Genomic DNA, 23609 nt, shown 5'->3' on the forward strand with positions numbered 1-23609 from the left:
TAATTCGTCCACTTCATCTGAGGTGGCTGATAGCAATCCTCATGATCGCATACGATCGGGTTGATTGACACCCCTGCTAGCGGCCGCAAATCTGCAGGGGGCGGCATTGCACAAGCAGGTATGCTGTTGTCATTTATCGATGTCTGGCGGTCATGATCGCTACAGTGGATCATGTCCACTAGACACATGATAAATTGGCCCCACCAAGAGAACAATGAAAAATTGATAATAGGATTACATTAGAAAGTTGCTTAAAATCGCATGCTGTATCTGAATCATGAAGAAGAAAAAAAATGGGTTTAGTATCCCTTTATTATCTTCAATTCATAGATACTTGAACCATGTAATAGAAAATTGTTTCTATTGTTTAGAAAATAATTTTAATCTTTTCTAAATTGTAATTTTATTTTAGAGATGCTATTTAAGTTTCTGAGTATGAGTATAAAATTTTCTAAACTTATCCATCTGAAAATGTGGAAGTGAAAAAGTTAAAAAAAAAAAAAAAAAAGGACAGTAAATTTAAAATTAAACTGAAATGCATTGGATAAAACATTACATTTTAAACAACTTTCTCATTAACTCCTGTAAATTATTTTGCTAATTTCTCTTGGTGTCCTTTGTTAAATAATGATCCTAGTTGAGCTAACGAGAGTGCATGTGTATTTATCCATCAGGCAGCAAAGTGTACAACAATGTTTTTTTTTGTTTTTTATTTTATTTTTTTATTTTATTTTTTTGTGGGGTATATTACACAAAATAAACAATGCACTTCATTTACAATTATCAAATTTCCATCCAGAAGCACAGATTATTTAAAGAGAACAAATACATAAAGAAGGGGAAATAGATAAGTAAATAGGGGCAATTCTATTTTTACCATAAATTATTGGTTAACCCTGAATCAAAAAGCAAAATCCCTGTATACATAATCCCCTACACTCTAATTGACCTGCTAATATATCCAAGGGATATTTATGAAAAATATGTCTAAGATTAAAATATCCTCTTAGACCCTGAACTTAAAACTATCAGGAATTGTAACCAGTCTATTTCACATAGTCTTACACTGTTGGGTGTTTTTACATTATTTCATACCTGAACAAAGAGAGATAAAAACAAACACAGTGCAAACGCAAAACAAAGCAGACAAATCAACAAAAAAACAAAAAAAACACCAAACACCCCCACCCCCGTCCTCCGCTTATACCCAATCCACGGGTAATCTACTAGTTTGTATCCACTCACCAAAAAACCTTGCCTTCTTAAAGATAAATATAAACTGTTGTTGTATCGCCATGGGGAAAGGTTTTATTGGACCCAACCACTTATCCATATATTTCTCCCTTTTTCCCTCTAAATTATTGTTAATATAATACTGTTCTGTAATTATTGTATTGGCAATTATAGCTTTAAAAGTTTGGAACGATAGTGAATCACTGGCTTTCCAATTCAACAAGATTAGGTTATGTCCAATCAAGATTATAGAATTAATTGTTTTATATTGTTTGTCTTTTATAATTAAACAGAACAAATATGTCTTGTGGTGTTATCGTATATGCCTGTTCTAAACTTTTGGAAAGCCAGTAATTCACCTTATCCCAAAATTGTCTAACTTCCGCGCACCCCCAAAAACAATGCAACAGGTCTGCTTTAGAGTTACTACATTTTATACAAACATTTATATCCTCTCGATACCATCTTTTAAGTTGTGCAGGCATTATATAAACCTTATTTAAGAGCTTGCAGTGCAATTGCCTCCAGGAGATTATAACAGTTGCTTCTTGAACCAATTTAAAACTATCCTCAATCTCTTCTATAGCAACAGATGGAAAATCGATTTTCCACTTCGTCAAAAGATCATTTAACTGGATCTGATCTGCCTGATTAAGTAAGATCTTATACAGAAAAGAGAATAGTTACCCTGTTTATATATATTGATAGCTGACTCCAATCCTGATTATTGTCCTCCCTAAGTTTCCCATAGTAGTGCCTCAGTTGTAAATAGGCAAATAAACTGTGCTTATGTAGCGCAAACTCATTTTGTAACTCTGTAAATGATTTAACTATATCTAGAGTATCTTCTCTTATTTGTATCACATTTTGTAAGCCTCTATTATGCCATAACTTAACGATTCTAGAAGAAATTCCCACTGGGAATTCTGGGTTTCCACAGATTGGTAAATATTTAGAAATTTTCCAATTAACACTTAGTTCTCTACAGAGTTTTTGCCATGCTAATATAGGATGAGAGAATATCTTCATTTTAACTATTCGTTTGGGAATTTCTAACCTAGAGAGATGGAGTAATGCCTTTAAGGAGAACGGTATAAGTATCCCTGAATCCATTTGGAGATTAATTATGTATTATTTTTCTGTTATCCAATCTAATATATATTTACTTAAAGAAGCTAAATTATAATACCTATGATTAGGTAATGCTAATCCGCCTGCTTTAATATGTAGGCTAAGCTTATGAACAGAAATCCATTTACACTTCTGATTCCAAATATATCTCGCCGTTATCCCATTGAACTAAGTAATATCTTTAGATTTTACCAAAATAGGTAAATTTTGTAGTAAGTACAATAGTTGCAGAAAGAATATAGTTTTAATCATCGAAATCCGAGATGAGAGTGAAATAGGTAATGTCATCCAATTATCTAACTCTCTTTTATATTTCTCAAAAAAGGAGGTAAAGTTTAACTTATACCAGGCAGCTGGATCTTTATGGATTTTAATACCCAGATAATTTAAAGATTCCAGTATTTTAAAAGGGCAGGTATACCCTGAATCTTTATTCTCAGTAATCCATATAATTTCCAATTTATCTGGATTTTAAAAGGACCCAAGTTGTAAAGCCAATGTTAAAAATTGCTGTATTGTTTTATCCGTATCACTTAAAAATAATAATAAATCGTCCGCGAAAAGTGTAAGTTCTGATTTAACTTGTCCAATCCGAATCCCCACTAATTACTGCTGTAAACTAATTGCAAAGGGTTCTAATGCTAAATTAAATAAAAGAGGTGACAGGGGACAACCCTGTCTAGTACCTTTTCCTAAAGTAATATCTTTAGTTAATTCAAAATTAATTAACAGATTAGATATCGGATCATGATAGATTGCTTGTATTAAATTTACAAAATTCCCCTTAAACCCGAATTGGAGTAACGTCGTAAACAAATGGTCCCAATTAATAAGGTCAAAAGCCTTTTCAGCATCCACCGCTAACAGTGCTAAGTTTGGTTTATTAGATTTTCCCTTGTCCTTATTTTGGGTCCAAAAATACTCTAATAATTTTAGCTACATTTCTACCCGTCATAAACCCTACTTGGTCTTCATGAATTATTTTCCCCAGATATTTTTTTAATCTGTTTGCTATAATAGACATAAGAATTTTATAATCACTATTAAATAACGAAATTGCTCTAAAAGATGATACATTTTCTGGGTCCTTATCTTTTTTGGGTATCAATGTGATAGTAGAAGCTGAAAAATATTTTGAGGGTTTTTCATTCTCCACGAAGTATACATTAAAGAGTTTCACAAGGGTATCAGGAATATGTTTTTTTAAGATTTTATACAATTCATTTGGGAGTTGATCTGGCCCAGGTGCTTTATTTGCTTTGGATATTTTAACCTGAGCTATAACCTCTTTCAGTGTAATTGGGACGTTTAATTCCTCTAAATCTTGTTCCAAAATCTTAGGTACCCTGCATCTACTCCAAAAGCATTGTTTTGTATATTAACCTCCTTCCTCTTATAAATCTTCTTATAATGATTATAGAAAATATGTCACTATGGTTAGTAACCACGCTACCTTTTTTCCAAATTTTATTAATCATTTTATTACTTTGTCTATTCTTTATCAAAGCTGAAAGATATTTGGCTGATTTTCCATAATTTCCATGAAATTTCGCACTCAATTTCAACTTCTCTTGTATAGATTGTTGTTTAAAAAATAGACCCATTTTTTGTTTTTTTTCAATATATTTAACCCAACAATGTTTAGAGGGTTTAGAAATGTATAGTTCATAGCTGTTTCTAACTTGATTAGTTAATTGCAATTCTCTTGCTTTATATTTCTTTTTCGATTTACAAAGATATGCCTTTATCTCGCCCCTTATAAATGCCTTAAAAGCTTCCCAAAAAACATCTGCTTTATTTGCATACTCTATTATTGTAACAGTATTCATTCCATTTCGTTATCAGCCAATTATTAAATTGTATATTATTCATTATATAAGTAGGGAAAAAAGGTCTAGCAAAGTTTAGCCCACAGTTCGGACCACATTTAATCTGGAGAGAGATAACCGCATGATCCGAGATAGAAATATCTTTAATAGCTGTACACAAAACTTGATTTAAAAGATACTGATAGAAAAAGGTCTATACGTGAAAAAGTGCCAAACGATTTAGATTCGCATGAGTAAGCTTTTATATCAGGATATTGAGTCCGCCAGATATCATACAAATTCAAATCTGTCATGAGATTAGAGAGTATCCTGTTTTTCCCTTGCTCACATTTATTCAAACATTTAAATCTGTCTAATTGTGGTTTAGGGGCTATGTTGAAATCTCCACCAATAATAACTCTTTTATTACTATTCCTCATCATTTTAGTTTTTAACCTATTCCAAAATTCTTTATCTGATTTATTTGGACCATAAACATTACATAAAACCATTTTTACATCCTGTATCACTACTTCTAATATAAGATATCTTCCTTGGGAATCTATGTCTTGATCACACTGCAAACTCTTATGAAATAGAATCACCACCCCCCTTTTTCTCCCACAAAATGGTGAGTAAATTATATTCTCCACCCATTTAGATTTTAATTTTTGCACCTCCTCAGGTTTTTGGTGGGTCTCTTGTGTAGTCTCTTGTAGGAAAACAATTTGTGGGTTAAATGAACTTAGATATTTTAAAATTAACTTCCTTTAAATGGGGGAGGTAATAAACCCACATCCAATATTTACCTTACTCATTTTTCTTTAACTGTATATGATGACACAAATCCTACTCTTTATCCTATAAAGGAGGTAAAGGGGCATAAGATGTTCCTAAGTAACCATGATTGGTGAGAGGTCGGGGGCAGGAAAAAAAAAAAAAAACACAAACATTTAAAACCCTGAAAAAGTCCAGACGCCATCCATTTTTCTTATTAACTTAAATTACAAGGTCCCTTGCTTCTTTTTAGCTTATTTTAAGTTCCTTACATAAGGCCTGGGCTGATTCTGCATCATTCATTACTTGTGTGGTGCCGTTTATCTCAAGAATAATTTTAGCTGGATAGACTAATCTTGCTTGGAAGTTGGCATTAATAAACTTCGTGCAAAAGGGGGCCATAATTCTCCTTCTCGCTGCTGTCTCTGCCAAGAAGTCCTTAAAGAGTAGTAGTTTATATTGTTGTATTTTGCATTCTTTCATTTTACGGTAATTACTCAAAATACTTATCTTGTCTTGAAAATTGAGATATTTAATTATAACTGTTCTAGGTTTAGAATACCTGCTAGTATTGTCCTTTACAGGTCCTATTCTGTGTGCTCTCTCTACTAACAGGGGAGTTTCATTTAATATTCCCAAACACTGGGGTAGTGCAACTGACGCAAAGGCTAATAAATCACTATATTCCTTAATCTCAGGCAAGCCTACTTAATCTCAGGCAAGCCTTCCTTAATCTCAGGCAAGCACTACTTTTATATTATTGCGTCTAGACCTGTCTTCAAGGTCTTCAATCCTAGTTTGTAATGCTAATAATTTCCCTTCATGTGTGCTAACAATTATTTCATTTTTATTTGATTGGTCTTCTAGATTAGAAATTCTGAGCTCCGCTTCGTCTAGCCTACTTGCAAATTGTTTAATTTCCATAGTTAGATTAGAGAGCTCTGCTTTAATTCCTTCAAACTGAGGTGTGAAAAGATCAGCTATTTGTTTTAATAATTACTTATTCTCTACAGAAATTGAACTAAATTCATCCTGACTAGTTAAGCTAATGTCAGCATTTTTAGGCATTTTTTTTTTCTGTAGATTTGGGTGGCATAGCTGGGGATTTATTGGTGGTTAGTGTCTTACGGACCCTAGATAATTAGGGTCTAAATATTAAAAAAAGAAAGTGGTGAAAAAAGGGAAGAAAAAAAAAATATATATAACAGGTGTCCTCCTATAGAGGTTCTCTCTTACGTGCTTAAGGCTATGCCTCCAAACTTATAATGCCAACACTATTCCTTATTACTTCAGTACACAGTTATTTTGCTACCAATCTCTTTAAACCCAATTCTCTTATAGTGTCAAGGTGTCTTTTGTTATCTCACGGGTAAATGACCAAACTAATTTCTGGCACAGGTTATAATAGGTTATAACAACAATATTTGGTTGACTCTTGAAATGAGAAATATCTATAATTTTCAGTATATTTAAATTTTAGACAGACTTTTATAAAGTCCAGTATAGGCTGTTATATATGAATTAATGTGTTTCTTTTATATTTAAATACACAACACTTAAGGATATGTTTCTTATATAACTTAATATACAGACTTATTGACAGGCCTACACTATCTAAAATGTAAGCCTTGCCACTTTAAATTATCGCATCAGTTCTCTCTTTATCTGTTTTAACAGTTATATTCAAGGAGAGGAAGATATGTATTTAGTTGTATCAAACGACTGTATAATCAGGTTTTTCTCATTACCTCTTCGTTATATAGCAATACTAAACTTCTTAATTTAACTACAGTACAATATATAGTGGCAGCAGTATACTGTTAATTAGCTCTTTAAACATAGAGAAATTACACCTTTTCCTTTCATATTATCAACAAAGCTATAGAGACAGATAATTAGTTTTGAACCTTACAAGCTTAAGTTATCACATCAATTCTTTGTTCCATCTGTTATAACAAACAACAAATTACCCATACAGATACAAATATGTATATAGTGATGTCACATTGATATGATTCTTATATAGAAACTGTTTAGATGTATATAAGACTTAGTCTTAATCCTCAACTATGATAAATAGCCAGTCTATTCTCTATAACAAACTATGGTAAATTTATCTCGACCATAACCAGCCTATATTTTAGCTTTTCAAAAATAAAATACAGCTCCTTTAAACAGATCAAGAGACACTTTCAACAGGGATATAGAGTCTGCTAATCACATCAAGTATCACCTTCCCTTTTGCTATTACTTAGAAAAACAGCTTAACACATTACTCCCTAACCATAAAAATAAAGTGGCTTGAATCAGTTAATTTTATAGACAGGCTCTACAGCCTTCACAATTCAGTATACTAAGATGTTCCTAGAAATATAAGGGCCTAGTTTCTAAAGGCAAGAGCACTTAATTTGTATAGGTTCTGTCCAACTTCACCAGTTTGCAGTATTTTTGGGGTTATCAACCACCCATCAACTATTACTTTGTAGTTAAATGGCGGATATGTGTTTGACTGGAATCACTTTGTTTATGTCCGTATATAAAAAGTTTATCACAGTCCAACTTTATGTTTACCAATCTTTCTTACACTAGCCGCCTCCTCTTTCCATTACAAATGTCCTCCTCTTTCCATTACAAATGTCCCTCTCTTGTAAGGGATTGAAGCGTTAATCTTATGCCCAGCGTTTCCTCTATATAAACACTGATATCCCTCTCCTGACCTTATACTTTTCCCAGTGCGGGGGAAATAAGAGCTTATATCCTTGTATTACTTTGAAGTTTGTCCTTAAAGTTATTTTTGCTGATATTCCTTTAGACCCAGGGCTTACTGTACTAAACCAGAATAATGGGGGCCTCCCGGAGTTTTTATCTAGATATGCAGCCTCCTTACCTTCACCCTGTGTACACAGGGACTTACATCGTCGGGCTCTCAATGATTCTCCCAGCTGATCAACCAGGTCCGGAACTCCCACTCTGGTTTCTTCAACGGCCCTTTGTTCTCCGGAACAGGATTTTACGGCCTGAGCTAGAGGCGTATTCGGGACGTCCTCCCACGGCAGCGGCTGGAGCTTACCAGTGGCAGCAAATCCTCAAACAGTCTCCACCTGTGTTCTTAAATGCAACTTGCAACAGGCACTCCGACTTTGGGGCTGTAAGAGATGGCGTCTGGGCATACTTGGCCGTGGCTAATCGGCCTAAAGCCTATCAAGCTACTTCCGGCTACCAGGTCCTACCGATGCAGGACAGCCACGTATCCAAGCCAGACAGTACGGTCTCGGCCAAGAAAGCTGGTGGGTCGACGAATCCTGGCGTTGTCGTCAGACTGTGGGGGAGCGTGGACCAGCCTCATGCACACAGTCTGTACTCACTCCTCCCACCGGAAGCCTCATCCAGTCCCGTACAACAATGTTAATAGCAATGTTATACATAGTTGTGAACACTGCTGCCGTAGAATGCTAAAAACATATGCACACTCCTAAACTACTATCAGCCAACCTCAAATTACTCTTCAAAAAAGGATACCAAGAGAATAAAGCAAATTTGATGATAGAAGTAGATTGGAAAATTCTTTAAAATTACATGCTGTATATGAAAGATTACGTTTGAATTAAGTATCTCTTTAACATAATAAGAAAACCAACTATATTGAATGATGTTTATTTTAATTGTTGTTGTTTAATGCATTTTGTGGAGCACAGTGTTAGTTTTTCACTTTAACAAATACCAGAGATAAAAAAGGACTAATTTACAGCAAAAAATACATTTTATGAAATTCTATAAAAACTATCACCATGTCATAAACATTTGAATTGCATAAAATGGAGACAATGTTGCAATATTAAATAATGAGTTGTTTTGTATACCAGATTGCACCTTTATGAAGCGCAGCCATCTGTTCTCGAACTACAATACAGCTGGAAATCCTGACACAAAGCTTAGAAATCAAAAACACTGGCAAAGCCATCTTGTTTACATGAAACCATTTATATTTGTCATCATAGATAAATTAGCTTCTTTTACTGCACTTCAGAAAATGTTATCAACAAATACTACATATGACAGAAGAAAATTGAAGTTTATTACTTGTATGCAATTATATCCTACTGCGTGAAACACATTTTTCTTATTAAAAAAAGGAGAAGATTCTAAAGTCATTATAACTTCTGATTTAATGTTTTCATAGGATATAATGAAAGATGAATGCTCTATGCTGAAGCTACAGCTTAAAGAACGAGATGAACTTATTTTGCAGCTGCAAGAAGAGTTGGTAAGTTGCAAATTGATTTCAAAATCTCTTTTTGTCTCTCTATTTTTTTTTTTATATTTTTTTAAAGAAGCATAAATAAAGGGACATAAAATGGAAAATGTGTCTTTCATGATTCAGATAGAACATACAATTTTAAACAACTTTACAGTTTACTTCTATTATCAAATGTTCTTAGTTTTCTTGTTATCCTTTGTTGAAAAGCAGGAAGGCAAGATGAAGAGTGTCCACGTGTCTGCAGTACTATATTGCAACATTGTTATACATTAGCAAGAACACAAGATGGCAGCACTATTTCCTGTCATGAAGTGCCTCAGACATGTGTACGCTACCTATCTAGGTATCGCTTAAACAAAGAATAACAAGAGAACAAAGCAAATTTGATAATAGGAGTAAATTGAAAGGTTATTTAAAATTGTATTCTCTATCTAAATCATGAAAGAAAAAAAAATTGGGTTTCATGTCCCTTTAACCCCTTAATGACAACTGACGTACCAGGTACGTCATGCATTAACATGACAATAGACGTATCTGGTACGTCAGTTGTCTAACAGAGTGCTGGAAGCGATCGCAATCGCTTCCAGCAGCTGTCAGGGTATTGCAGTGATGCCTCCATATGGAGGCATCCTGCAATACCTTTTTAGAAGACTCCGATGCAAAGAGAGCCACTCTGTGGCCCTCTCTGCACCGGTAGCGATGGTGCCGTTCGTTGGTGGGTGGGAGCATAACAGGGAGGCGGGTGGGCGGCCCATCGCTACCCGGCATCCGGTTCCTGTAAGTGCAATGTGCACGCCGGGTGCCGGGAGCGTGCGGGGGCGCGCGTGCGATTAGCTGGCCACTGACACCAATGAGGTGGGAAGAGGGGGGAAAAAAGATTTTAAAAAAATAAATATATAAGGATCTGGGAGGGGGAGGGGGTTGGGGTATTGTGGGGGGCTGCTACACTACAGAAAACATTAATAATGGCAAAAAGAGAAACAAATACTTTTGTTTTTGGGGCAAATTGGGTACTGGCAGACAGCTGCCAGTACCCAAGATGGCGGCAATTAGGTAGGGGAGAGGGTTAGAGAGCTGGGGGGGGGGATCATGGAGGTTGGGGCTAAGGCAGGGGTCCATCACAGCTAAAACATTTTATTTTTTTTTATTAAAAAAAAGAAAAATTCCTTTTATTTAGTACTGGCAGACTTTCTGCCAGTACTTAAGATGGCGGGACAATTGTGGGGTGGGGGAGGGAAGAGAGCTGTTTGGGAGGGATCAGGGGGTGGGATGTGTCAGGTGGGAGGCTGATCTCTACCCTAAAGCTAAAATTAACCATGCAAGCTCCCTACAACCTACCTAATTAACCCCTTCACTGCTGGGCATAATTTATGTGTGGTGCGCAGCAGCATTTAGCGGCCTTCTAATTACCAAAAAGCAACCCCAAAGCCATATAAGTCTGCTATTTCTGAACAAAGGGGATCCCAAAGAAGCATTTACAACCATTTGTGCCTTAATTGCAGAAGCTGTTTGTAAATAATTTCAGTGGGAAACCTAAAGTTTGTGACAAAATTTGTGAAAAAGTGAACTTTTTTTTTTATTTGATGACATTTAGCAGTGAAATGGTGGCATGAAATATACCAAAATGGACCTAGATCAATACTTTGGGTTGTCTTCTAAAAAAAAATATATCCATGTCAAGGGATATTCAGGTTTTCCTGACAGATATCAGGGTTCCAATGTAACTAGCGCTAATTTTGAAAAAAAGGGGTTTGGAAATAGCAAAGTGCTACTTGTATTTATGGCCCTATAACTTGCAAAAAAAGTAAAGAACATGTAAACATTGGGTATTTCTAAACTCAGGACAAAATTTAGAAACTATTTAGCATAGGTGTTTTTTGGTGATTGTAGATGTGTAACAGATTTTGGGGGTCAAAGTTAGAAAAAGTGTGTTTTTTTTTCAATTTTTTCCTCATATTTTATATTTTTTTTATAGGAAATTATAAGATATGATGAAAATAATGGTATCTTTAGAAAGTCCATTTAATGGCGAGAAAAACGGTATATAATATGTGTGGGTACAGTAAATGTGTAAGAGGAAAATTACAGCTAAACACAAACACAGCAGAAATGTAAAAATAGCCTTTGTCATTAAGGGTAAGAAAATTGAAAAATGGTCTGGTCATTAAGGGGTTAACAATTGTAAACTTTATAAAAACCCTGTTAAATTAATAAAGATTTTACTACTTTTTTAACGCTCAGATGGTCTATAAAAACACACTAATTATGCTTTCTTTTTTTGGCTTCATCAGCTAGGTAAACAGCTGCATGTAATATCACTAAATCATTCATACACAGATATTAACTTTGAGCTGAAGATATATGTATGCTTTTCCCATTTACATCAATTATTATTAATACTTTTAATATTTGCAAATGATTTATTACAATACCAGTTTGCCAAATATAAAGACAATTTAACAGATGATAAACTGCAATTTGTGTAACAACATATGTTATTTTGTAGGGTGAGAAATAAAAATCTAAAATAATTATTTCAATATTTTAACTGATTTAAATAATATTTTGGTAATTATTTGCTAGAAAGCTATTTTAATTAACAAAAAAAAAAGAATCCAGGAAATGCTTAGTTTCCAATTAAATTCTAATCATTGTAATGTCTATATAATTTGAGGAGTATATCGTTAGATTATTATCTTGTGATTAGAGATAAGAACTTTGTTTGTTTTGCTATTTTAAGAGTTATTATTTGGTAATTTAGGATTTCAATATGTCACATTTATGGCTAGATTACAAGTGAAGCACTATCGTTTGCGCAAGACCGATATTGGATTTCAAGGCCTTTACATGCAAGTTATATTCCACCTGTATTACAAATTGAAAGTAAATGCGAACATGTGTGCATAAGTTTTATATATGCTAGAATGATTACTGCAACTTCAGAGCTCTGGTTTACTGTTACGCGAGTCAAAAAAGTGTCACAAAACACATCAAAATAATACAAATTATTTAAAATAAAAAAATTACAATAAAAAGTTATAAGGTCTCAAAGATATGAGATGTCAGGCGTTAGAAAAAATACATATGTATTTATATGTGTATATTTATTTACAGACATATATACATAAATAAATTCATATATATATATATATATATATATACATATATCTCCTTGAAATCCTGCACTTGTGTTTGCACGTGCTGGTGGCGATTTTTTTTTTTTTAAACGAGACTCCATTAAAGTTTATGGGGCATATTTATCAATGTGTCGAGCAAACATGATACGAAGTAGTCTATCATGTCCGCCGCACATTGATAAATGCCGACAGCATACGCTGTCTGCATTTATCATTGCACCAGCAGTTCTGGTGAACTGCTGGTGCAATGACTCCCTCTGCAGATTTGCGGCAGGGGGTGTCAATCAACCCGATCGTATTCGATCAGGTTAATTTCTGTCCGCGGCCTCAGAGCAGGCGGACAAGTTATTGAGCAGCGGTCTTTCTTCCTGTGTACTTTTACTTAGCAGAGAGCTCTCGTTATTTTTTATGGGAGCCATCTCGCCACATGCAAGGACAGTGCCTTTTATTTGACAATTGCACCGAGACTATCCCTGCAAGGTTAAACGTGGTTTTTCATGTTTTGCTTGCAAACTTTTGATCATCGGTCCATAAGTCTTTAGATAGCATTCCCATTCCATTTGCGTCCTTGCTTTTATTTACTTTTAAATTAACATGAAACACTATTTTTTTTTTCTTTCTTTCACGATTCAGATAGAGTGTATAATTTTAATAAAGTTTCCACACATTTTAGGACTTTGCACTCACAAAAGTGTTTTTCCTATAAAAATGTGTTCACGAAGGCGCAATCTTCTATGCAGATACAATGCTATATGGAGCAGTTTCACGCTTTACAGTTTCAGTACTGTTAAAATCCATTATAAGAATATGTTAAAATTAAAATAAACCTGTAATTGAGAAAACATGCCCATCATAAGGTTTAACAGTGGTGAGGATGGAATAGGATTGCAATAGGCTCACAAATACACAATCACATTTTAAAGGCTGGTTATGACCATAGATGGAGAGTGACTTAGAACCAAACATTCACAGAAAGAGATTACTCTACACCATTTCTAGTGTTTCCTGATCTCACTTTTCTTGGAGATCCCCATAGCTCTACAGAATATCACGTACTCAACTTATATACATATATACATTAACCTATATGTACTTTATGTAAATGCATGCCCTGGCCACTGTAGATGGTCTATACAATAGTGATGATTAGAGCTTTAATGAATTGATACCATGTATGCGAATACACCTCTTAAATGTCTCCTGAAGCCATTTCAGAGTGTTTTGCACATGTCCAGTATGGTAGAATTATTCTAAATAGTCTGAAAACTTGCAAAGATGTGCAAAAGGAACTTTATCAAGTGCCTTGAGGTGTCAAATTTGAAAAGGAAAAAATAATCTTGAAAAGGTGTTGAAAGATTTCTAGAAAAGGGATTGTGATTGCTGAAAACTTTTTGGCTCCATGTTAGAAATAGGCCTTTTTTCTTTAAGCAGAAAACATGATCAGGGGTAGTGGAAATATCTGACAATACACTACTGTGATCACATTGGTAGCATTTCCAGCCAGAAAAATAGACAAAAGGGCATCAGATGATACAATATATATATTTTTTGCATGGTAGTCTTTGCTGAAGAGAATACATAGGTACGTAGCATGCACATGTCTGGAGAACTATATGATAGTAGGTTGCTTTTGAGTACTGGGTGGCAGCAGTGCTTTATCAATGTATAAATCTGTTAAAAGTATTCTGGCAAAACTTCTGCCATATAGTGTTCCCAACATGTGCATACTCCTGAGCGTATCTACCTGTTTTTCAACAAAGTATACCAAGAGAACTAAGTAAATTTGATGAAAACTAGAAACTTTCTTAAAATGATATGCTAAATAATTAAAGAAACATTTTGGGTTTCATCTCCCTTTAAAGTGGAGGTAAACTTTGATGAATGAAAGCCTGTTTTTTTTAAAATACTATTAAAAACAGGGGCACTTTCATTTATCAAAGTTTACAAAGCAGCCGTTTTGATTAAAAACTTACCTTTTTTTCTTTTCACAGCCAGAGCAGCTTCCCCCTCCTGGAAATCCTCTCTTCACACGTCAGCAATGACTAATCCAGTTTGCTCCAATCACAGCATGGCCTCGGGCAATGACTACCCTGGGGGAAAAGCTGTGATTGGAGAAGACTGGATTAGTCATTACTGACGTGTGAAGAGAGCATTTCCAGAAGGGGGAAGCTGCTCTGGCAGTGAAAAGAAAAAAAGGTACGTTTTTAATCAAAACGGCTGCTTTGTAAACTTTGATGAATGAAAGTGCCCCTGTTTATAATAGTATTTTTAAAAAACAGGCTTTCATTCACCAAAGTTTACCTTCACTTTAAGTGTGAGCACATTTCTAAACTACTTTCAATAATATAAGGGCAGGCCATTGGATATCTAATTGAATGGTGATCAAAAAGACCACACAAAGATAAGATGTGTCTTGAAGCAGAAAAACACAAAATTGGAATAATTGTATGTTTGCTTTGTTTTTTTAAAGTAACCTCAATTGATAGAATCAACACTGACATTTATTTATGTCTACATCGGCAGATATATGAATTGAACAAAAGATATGACTATAATCCTTATATGTGACACAATCAATCAAATTTGTAAATATCTGGAGAGAAAGATAGATTTGGGTATCAGCAGTGTATAAGTGGTACTTCTTCCTCAGATGCAAATGTTTTGTTAATAGGAGGGGTGGCTGTCTTTTCTAATTGTGTCAAAATTATTTTTGTAGTGATCAGCAATAATCTGAGCAGTGAGTTTGGTAGTGGGCGGAGGTGCAGGCAGACGTTAAAGAGTTTAAGGTTGAGAATAGCCTTCTGGGGTTGGATGCTTGAATTGACATGGAAGAGAAATGGACTTGTTTGGCCATGCTGAGGGCAGAGTTGTATGACCTGAGGATGAATTTACAATGCAGGAAATCTGCACGGGTGTGTGATTTTCTCCACTCACATTCAGCAGTCCATGAACATCGCTGAAGATAGCAGGTCTGTTTTTTGTGTCATGGTTGTCAATGAGTGCATGATGCACGGCAAACAGTAGAGAGTGCAGCTTTGTCAAGTGTTGATTTTAGTGCAGAATTATTCTGTAAGGCCACAAGGTCTGGGCAAGAGAGGGATAACATTTTGGAGACTAGAGGTTTTATTTAGGCTCGCCTTCTACTCAGACACATTTTTGAGCTGTTTAGGGACCCTATCCTTCTCGGTTATGGGACTCATCAGTCTCCTCCTTCGGATGGCTCACCTCGTTAGACATGGGGGGATGAAGTAATCTCCTTTAAGTCTTGTTATTGAGATCCTTCACAGTTTTTTGGATAAACAGGGTTTCCGTAAGGCTGGTCCTGCGGATCTTTCTGTTCATCTTGGGCGTTAACCCTCAGGTTGCCTGTTATTTTATTTTATCCGGTTTGGATTAATTTTCTTTTCTTTTTCATACTATGTTTCCTGCGGGAACTTAAAAATCTCTGGAATCGATAGTTGTTCGGGACAAGTTAGTCCCATGTTTGTCTGTTTTTCTTCCTCCCTTTCTGAGGGTGAATTTAGCCTGCTTGGCAGTTATGACCCTGGTTGCAGGCTGGTCCTGCTTGGGTTCAGATCTTCTATCTCATGGCTTATTCAGACACATGGCACCTATTATACCTTGCTGGTCAGGTTGGGGTGCCGAGTGCTCTTAACATTATATATGTTCTTGTTATTTGTTTTACAAGTTTCAGCTAAGCATTCTTAAGAGGACTTGCGGGTCCGTGCGGCTCTCGGGATTGTTTCTGTCCTAAATAGCCGTCTCTCTGGTGACTAGGCCAGTGAATTTTGCTGCATCACTCTCTGTTGCTTCCGATACCCTCGGAACCTAGAGTATTCCTTCCCACGTGGTGGGAAAACTGAAGGGTTTAGCGCCTCTTTTCCGCCGGTCGGGCGGTGTTGCTTTAGGAAATTGTCCTTTTGGACTTGTTCCTTTATTGGTTTTCTTCTTCATGAGACCTCTGGGATTGTCTTCTCCTTGTGGATGGGTCGCCTTTGGGGGACTTGGATTCCCTTTGGGAGTTGGTTGTTCCTTTTTCGGGACACCAGACAGTGAGTGGGAGTGGGCTCCGGTTAGGGGTCCTTCCTCAGTGTTGGGAATGCTCTGAATCTCCTTCTTGGGATAGAAAAGGTCCTAGTGGTTTTCCACTCATATGGTTCAGATATTGCCATCCAGGTGGCATCCAAACCCATGTTTTACTGTCCTCTGACTTTGAATCTGAGGTGATGTGGAGGCTTGATGTTGCTCTGTTCGGGTGACTTGTCTTCACTGTTCCCCTTGTGTCTGGAGCTTGTGGCTAGCTGGACAGCTAGCTCAGCATACTAATGCTCTGTGGCTACTCTGTACTGTAGCAATCCGAGGCTTGATAGTTCGACCCCCGGCGAGGTCTACTCTGCCTTTCCTCCTTCGAAGTTGATAAAATGAGCAGCGCCTTGTGGCCCTTAAGGGGATTAGCTGCACTCTCAAGCACAGTCATGTTAATGTTGCTTGTATGCCAGTTAGCTCTAGTGTCCTTTTATGGCCCTGGCTCTTTGGAGTGTTGGGATCCTGCAAGGAGAGCACCTTACTGACCATTACAGGCTCTGCTCCAATAAACTTTTTGGATTAACTACCTTTAGAACTCTTCGCCTCGTTTTTCCTCACCACTCTTTTTATTCCACCAACTTTATAAAAAGTAGTAATTTATATGTTTGCACTTATAATATAACATTTTCTCTGTACAACAAAGATTTTTTTTCAGTCTCCTTTTTAGTACATGGTAATTATATGTACATGAACATCATTTCAAGTCAAGGTGTATAAACAGCTTTTTTGTTGTTGTTGTTGTTAATTAAGCCAAACTTATTAACTTGTTTCTTCTCACATGCTTGTGCAAAATGCCTAATGGTTCCAACAAAGTAAATAGACCACAACTTATGTTGCATTACTGCGCAAGGCCTCTGTGCAATTAAAGCTCTTTAAAATCATTTGATTTTAATGGTTTCATTTAGTAAACTGAGCTGAAAGAAATGAAAGAATATCCACCAATATATCTCTCCGATTATAACTGTATTATGGTTAAAAAACATACTTGTACTTTTATAACATTGCAAGATTTACAGGTGAAAATGGTTTAGGATAGGTTTGAGGCTTTTCTTTGTGATTTATTTTCTTTTCTTAGTAAGTATATCTGAATGTCTTACTATGAACTTCTGTGGTATCTGGGGATATAACAAAAGCTGTTTTCAACATATATTTTACAGTACGTTCTCTGTAAAACTTTGTAAAAAAAAATGTTTTGCTATAAGTAGTTCCAGGATGTTATGTCAAGAATGTAAAATATAAGCCATTTTGTACCATCCCTTGCATTGCTTACACATTACTGTGTTATTTATTGCATTCTTATTTGTAATAGAAGCACCATCTCTTTTATTGAAAGACATCAAACATTTTTTTTTATTTTTTTTTTACTCTTATCTTTCATTACTTTGCAAACTGCTTACGGGGGCTATAAAATAAATACAGGAGAAAATTTATTTTGCCTTCCTCGGTCACTTTTCTTATGTCTTTGTTGTTTCGAAATATAAAGTAAATACTCTTTGGGAGAAAAAGCAGACAAGCTGCAGGTTAAATAGGATCATTTAGGCCAAGATAGATGAGCAAGGGATTATGGGGTCAGAACACAGAAATAGATCAAGCTGGGATAATGTCTGACAGGTGTCTGTAGTTAAAATGGTTTGCATTGTAATGTATTGGTAAGTACAAATGTTTACGTGTCTCTCTGGAACCAATAGAGATATTTTATTGTTTGCATGTCTCTAGTGCCTTGATTCGTATATGTTTCATTAAGGAGATGCCAGAAGCAAAGGAATAATAAATAAAAGTGTGATCATAAGGTCAGAGTAAACATAGCATGAGTGTCATGTTCTAATGAGGCTGGGTTTTCAGAGTTCTGACTGCAGGAAATAGAAACAGCGATATAAATGCAACCATAACAAAAAGAATTGTGTGTTCATGCATTATTTTAATATTTAGTTGAAACCAAAGCAGACAAGATAGATCTGTGTTGTGTTTTTAATTTACCACAAGACACTCTGATTCAAACAAATGGTTTAGGACTTTGAAAGAAGTCACAAAGGGCAATATATAAATATATATATCATTCATTTTTGTAAAATAAATATTTGTTGAGTAATTGCTTTTGCAAAAATAATTTCATATTTATCTAATGAAACAAATATTGTCTGGAAAGAAACCTAGTTTTAAAAAAATAAAAAATAAAAATATTTCCAAGAATTTAAAGGAACAAGGAGTTAAAGAAAATATGACAAAAAACATTTTTTTGCAGTTGAGCCAACAATCACCTTTATTAATTGAATCCTAAAGGGATACTAAGCCCAATTTTTTTCTTTAATGATTCAAATACAGCATGCAATTATAATCAATTTTCTAATTTACTCCTATTATCAAATGTTCTTTGTTCTCTTGCTATCTTTATTTGAAAAGCAGTAATGTAAAGCTTAGGAGCCGGCCTATTTTTGGTTCAGACCTGGGTTAAATGTAGCCACCAATCAGCAAGCACTATCAAGGGTGATGAACCTAAAATGGTCCGGCTCCTAAACGTTATATTTTTGCTTTTAAAATAAAGATAGCAAGAGAATGAAGAAATATTGATAATAGGAGTCAAATAGAAAGTTGCTTAAAATTGCATGCTCTATCTGAATAGTATCCCTTAAAGCAATAAACAAAGTTATAAGTCTTTAGTCCAGCCCTCATAGCTGACATACTTCACTCTTGCTTTTGGTAGGAAGTCGTTCTTTTACAAACACTGAACACAAGACCGGATTGGCCTACCAGAACACCAGTAGATTTCCTGGTAGGCAGCATAAGCTGGGGTAGGCTACATTTTAAAGGGATGGTGCTGCTGGTGAAGCGATGCATCTGTATAACTTCTTTTTTTTTTCCTCTGACCTACACTCTTTAAGGTCACAACATATTTCCTTGTAAGTTTTATTTCCTAGGCCATATACCATTTATTATCCTTCCTTTGAATGGCTACTAGTGTATAGTTAAATCACACTGTGAGACAAAGTGACACACTGTTTTGAGTGTCTTGTCCAGATCACACTATGGGTCCGATTTATCAAGGGCCGAATGACCCCTGATGCCCCTGTTTCCGCACAAGCCACTGCTCCTTAACTTGCCCCCTGCCTCTCAGGCTGCGGACATCAATCCGCCCGATCCTATGCGATCGGGTTGATTGACATCCCCTGCTAGCGGCCGCGAATCTGCAGGGGGCGGCATAGCACAAGCAGTTCACCAGAACTGCTTGTGAAATGTTAAATACCGACAGCATACTTTGTCTGCATTCAGCGATGTCTGGTGAACATGATACGCTACAGCGTATCATGTCCGCAAGACATTGGTAAATCGGCCCAAATATATACTGTATAATCATACTGAGAAAGAGAGTTGTGGATGAAATTTGGTTGTAGAGTGCCTATCTAACAACAATCTGCCAATTATTTTGTTTTTACAAAGTAATATCATTTACTTTTGAAAAATAAAATATTGAGGGAAGGAGTATCCAATTAATCCCCTTAAGCAAAATGGGGTGGGTTTATTCTATTGGACGCAACGGAAAATAGGTCTTCATTTTTACAGGGTGGCTTCTTATCCCAAGTCCGGCCCTGACTGAACATAGCAGTAGGTTTGAGAGTAGTATGTTTTAAAGCTTTATATTATTGCATATAGCTCAGAATTTCCAGGCAGAAATGCTACCAATTTCATGTCTTGGGAAATTGTCAATCAATAAATAATAATTTGTTTAAATGGACATTAAAGTAATTTTATATATATATATATATATATATATATATATACATCAGAAAATAATTACTGCATTGCAAAAATGTTTGCATACAAAATTACTGTTTTAAAAGCATTTAAAGTTGTAATTTTGTTAGTGAAATTTGTATTGTTTTGCATACCCTTTGATTAACCTCTTGAGTGGTACTTTGTGTATATCATCTACTTTGCAGTAGCCAATTAGGTACAGATATAAAATGAGTTCCTGCACACATTAAGCAATCACTGTGCAGTATGTAGATAGTGAAGGTTCTGAATGTTATGCAGTGTCTGTGGAGACTGTGCAAGAAAACAGATCTAAGCTACAGGGAATTTAAAAAAAAAACAATATTTTTGTCCCAATATGATTGTCCCTTTAAAAGCTTTGTGCAGAAAAGTTTTAGGTTAAATGTAATGCTGTTTGGATATTTAGGGGTCTTTAGACCGCTGCTTCATAAGTGGTGTTTCAGAAACACAGGCCTTCAAGCTCCATACAGAGCTTGATAAATAGGCCCCTTAAAGGGACATTGTAGTGCAAAAAAATATGTACTCTAAATGTTTAGAGCATGTCATTTTAGCACTACTTACCCTGCAAGTCTATGTGTTCTAACCCCCAAAGAGGTTAAACACATAGTTGAAGCCCTGTAATGGAGTCTGTTTTTATTTTTTTATGATGGTGGAAGTGGAAAGTACAGCCATTCAAAAGCCACTCTGTTCCCACTATAGATGCATATTGCTCTGCATTTGAGTCTGTAGATCCTGAACAGCCCATCTTGTGCGGGATACTAATTGGATCATTACAGTCTAAAGTATCTAAAAATAAGCAACACTGTAGCTATAAATACATATGATTGCACTAAATAAAATATCTATAAAAGCACTATACCTATGAATGCATTGCTAAAATATTAAGGTGGCTTCCACTGCTTTTGATATCTATTTGTGGTATTTTTTTTTTCAATAAATAAACTGAGGGCAATGTTTTGTTTGTTTTGTTCTGGCATTAGTTCAAATCTTAATGGTTAGCCACTTTGGGAATTTAATTCATTAAATAGCTGAAATGCTTTACGGAAAGTAGCATTTTTTATAGTTTTTACCAGCTGGAAAACATGTTTCCAAAAATTCAGCAGAGCATTAAAGCACCCTTAAGCAGTTGAAACTGCTGATCATCACAGCTTTCCACAAAAGGAGACACTTATGGGGTAGAGCCGTTATCATTGAATTCTGGTTGTGAAACCCATGCACTGCACAAAAAGATAAATGAGCTCTTCAGCCTCGGACATATTCAAACAGTGTTGTGTGATCATAAAAGAACGTGTTATACTGCCTCATAGTGCATTGTGCTGGCTGTACACGGATTCCTTTTACTCAGGATTCCTTTAGCTTCTGATTATATAGTGTCATGCAATACGTGGTGTTTTTCATAAAATTATTTATCTTGTGCCGCCAAGAAAATTTTGTTTTGGATGAAATTTTCATTCTGAATATTTGGGGACATTCGTTATTCAGTTTTTTGTTGTTGTTTTTTTTTTTAAACAAAATGAATACTGAATTTTAGTTAAATGAATGTAAATGTTTCAAAGCTGCAAGTGAAAAGTTCACCTGTAGCTACAATACTTATCCTAATGCGCTCTGGAGTGCGCGCTTACCTGATTCTCTTATTGCCACAGCTCCGGCCGCGCTAACAGGATGCTAGCCATGCTTGGCTCCCAGGAGAGTGCAGGTCCTGGGAACCGAGCGCACTAAGCCTCCTGTTAGCATGACTGGGGCTCTGGCAAGAGCACATTAGGGTGCAGTTTACTCCAGGATTGTTATGGTTTTAAAAGATAAATGATCCCTTTATTACCCATTCCCCAGTTTTGCATTACCAACACAGTTATGTTAAAGGGACAGTCTACACCAGAATTTTTATTGTTTAAAAAGATAGATAATCCCTTTATTACCAAACACTGTTATATTAAAACACTTTTTACCTCTGTGATTACCTTGTATCTAAACCTTAGCAGACTGCCCCTTTATTTCAGTTCTTTTGACAGACTTGCATTTTAACCAATCAGTACTGAGTCCTAGGTAACTCCATGGGCGTGAGCACAATGTTATCAATATGGCAGACATGAACTAACGCCCTCTAGTTGTAAAAAACATGTCAAAATGCATTCAGATACGAGGCGGCCTTCAAGGGCTAAGAAATTAGCATATGAGCCTACCTCAGTTTAGCTTTCAGCTAAGAATACCAAGAGAACAAAACAAATTTGATGCTAAAAGTAAATTGGAAAGTTGTTTAAAATTGCATGCATTATCTGATTCCTGAAAGGTTAATTTTGAATAGACTGCCCCTTTAACCCCTTAATGACCGAGGACATGCAGGGTACGTCCTCAAAAAAAAGGCAATTAACTCCTGAGGACGTACCCTGCACGTCCTCGGTGTGGAAAGCAGCTGGAAGCGATCCTGCTCGCTTCCAGCTGCTTTCCGGTTATTGCAGTGATGCCTCGATATGGAGGCATCCTGCAATAACCTTACATGGCCATCCGATGCAGAGAGAGCCACTCTGTGGCCCTCTCTGCACCGGACATCGATGGCCGGTATCGTTGGTGGGTGGGAGCCGACTTGGGAGGCGGGTGGGCGGCCATCGGTGTGCCGTGTGGCGTCAAGGGGGGCGGGATCGGGGGCGGGACCGTCGGGGGCGCGCACGGGCGCGCGCGGGTGCACGGAGGGTGGCGGGCGGGCGCGTGCACGGGGCGGGAGCGGGTGGGAACCTCTACACTACGGAAAATCAATAAAAAGTAAAAAGTTTAAAAGGGCCATAATCACAAAAAAAAAAACAACCACAAAAAGAGATCGTGGAGGGGTGGGGGGTTGGTTTTTGTGTGGGGGGAAGCTACACTACAGAAAAGTTAAAAAAATGTAAAACAAAAACATTTTTTCTTCTAAACTGGGTACTGGCAGACAGCTGCCAGTACCCAAGATGGCGCCCATTAAGTTAGAGTGGGAGGGTTATAGAGCTGTTTGGGGGGGATCAGTGAGGTTGGGGGCTAAGGGGGGATAGTACACAGCAGCATATGTAAATATGCTTTTTAAAAAAACATGTACTTAACATGGCGGGGACAATTGTGGGGTGGGGGAGGGAAGAGAGCTGTTTGGGAGGGATCAGGGGGTCTGATGTTTCAGGTGGGAGGCTGAGCTCTACACTAAATCTAATATTAACCCTGCAAGCTCCCTACAAGCTACCTAATTAACCCCTTCACTGCTAGCCATAATACACGTGTGATGCGCAGCGGCATTTAGCAGCCTTCAAAATACCAAAAAGCAACGCCAAAGCCATATATGTCTGCTATTTCTGAACAAAGGGGATCCCAGAGAAGCATTTACAACCATTTGTGCCATAACTGCACAAGCTGTTTGTAAATGATTTCAGTGAGAAACCTAAAATTGTGAAA

The 23609-nt window shown here is 36.3% G+C and overlaps 1 protein-coding gene across 2 annotated transcripts in view; it reads left to right on the forward strand.

Annotated features, from left to right (window-relative positions):
* The window catches only part of CCSER1 (coiled-coil serine rich protein 1), a 1500652-nt gene that overhangs the window by 1303788 nt on the left and 173255 nt on the right, over positions 1-23609 (forward strand). For both annotated transcript variants that reach the window (XM_053703431.1, XM_053703432.1), the window contains exon 8: positions 9130-9213. In XM_053703431.1, coding sequence (XP_053559406.1) covers positions 9130-9213 — 84 coding nt within the window. The remainder of the gene's footprint in view (positions 1-9129; positions 9214-23609) is intronic.

The sequence above is a fragment of the Bombina bombina genome, chromosome 2 (genome assembly GCF_027579735.1).
Source record: "Bombina bombina isolate aBomBom1 chromosome 2, aBomBom1.pri, whole genome shotgun sequence".
Lineage (NCBI taxonomy): Eukaryota > Metazoa > Chordata > Amphibia > Anura > Bombinatoridae > Bombina > Bombina bombina.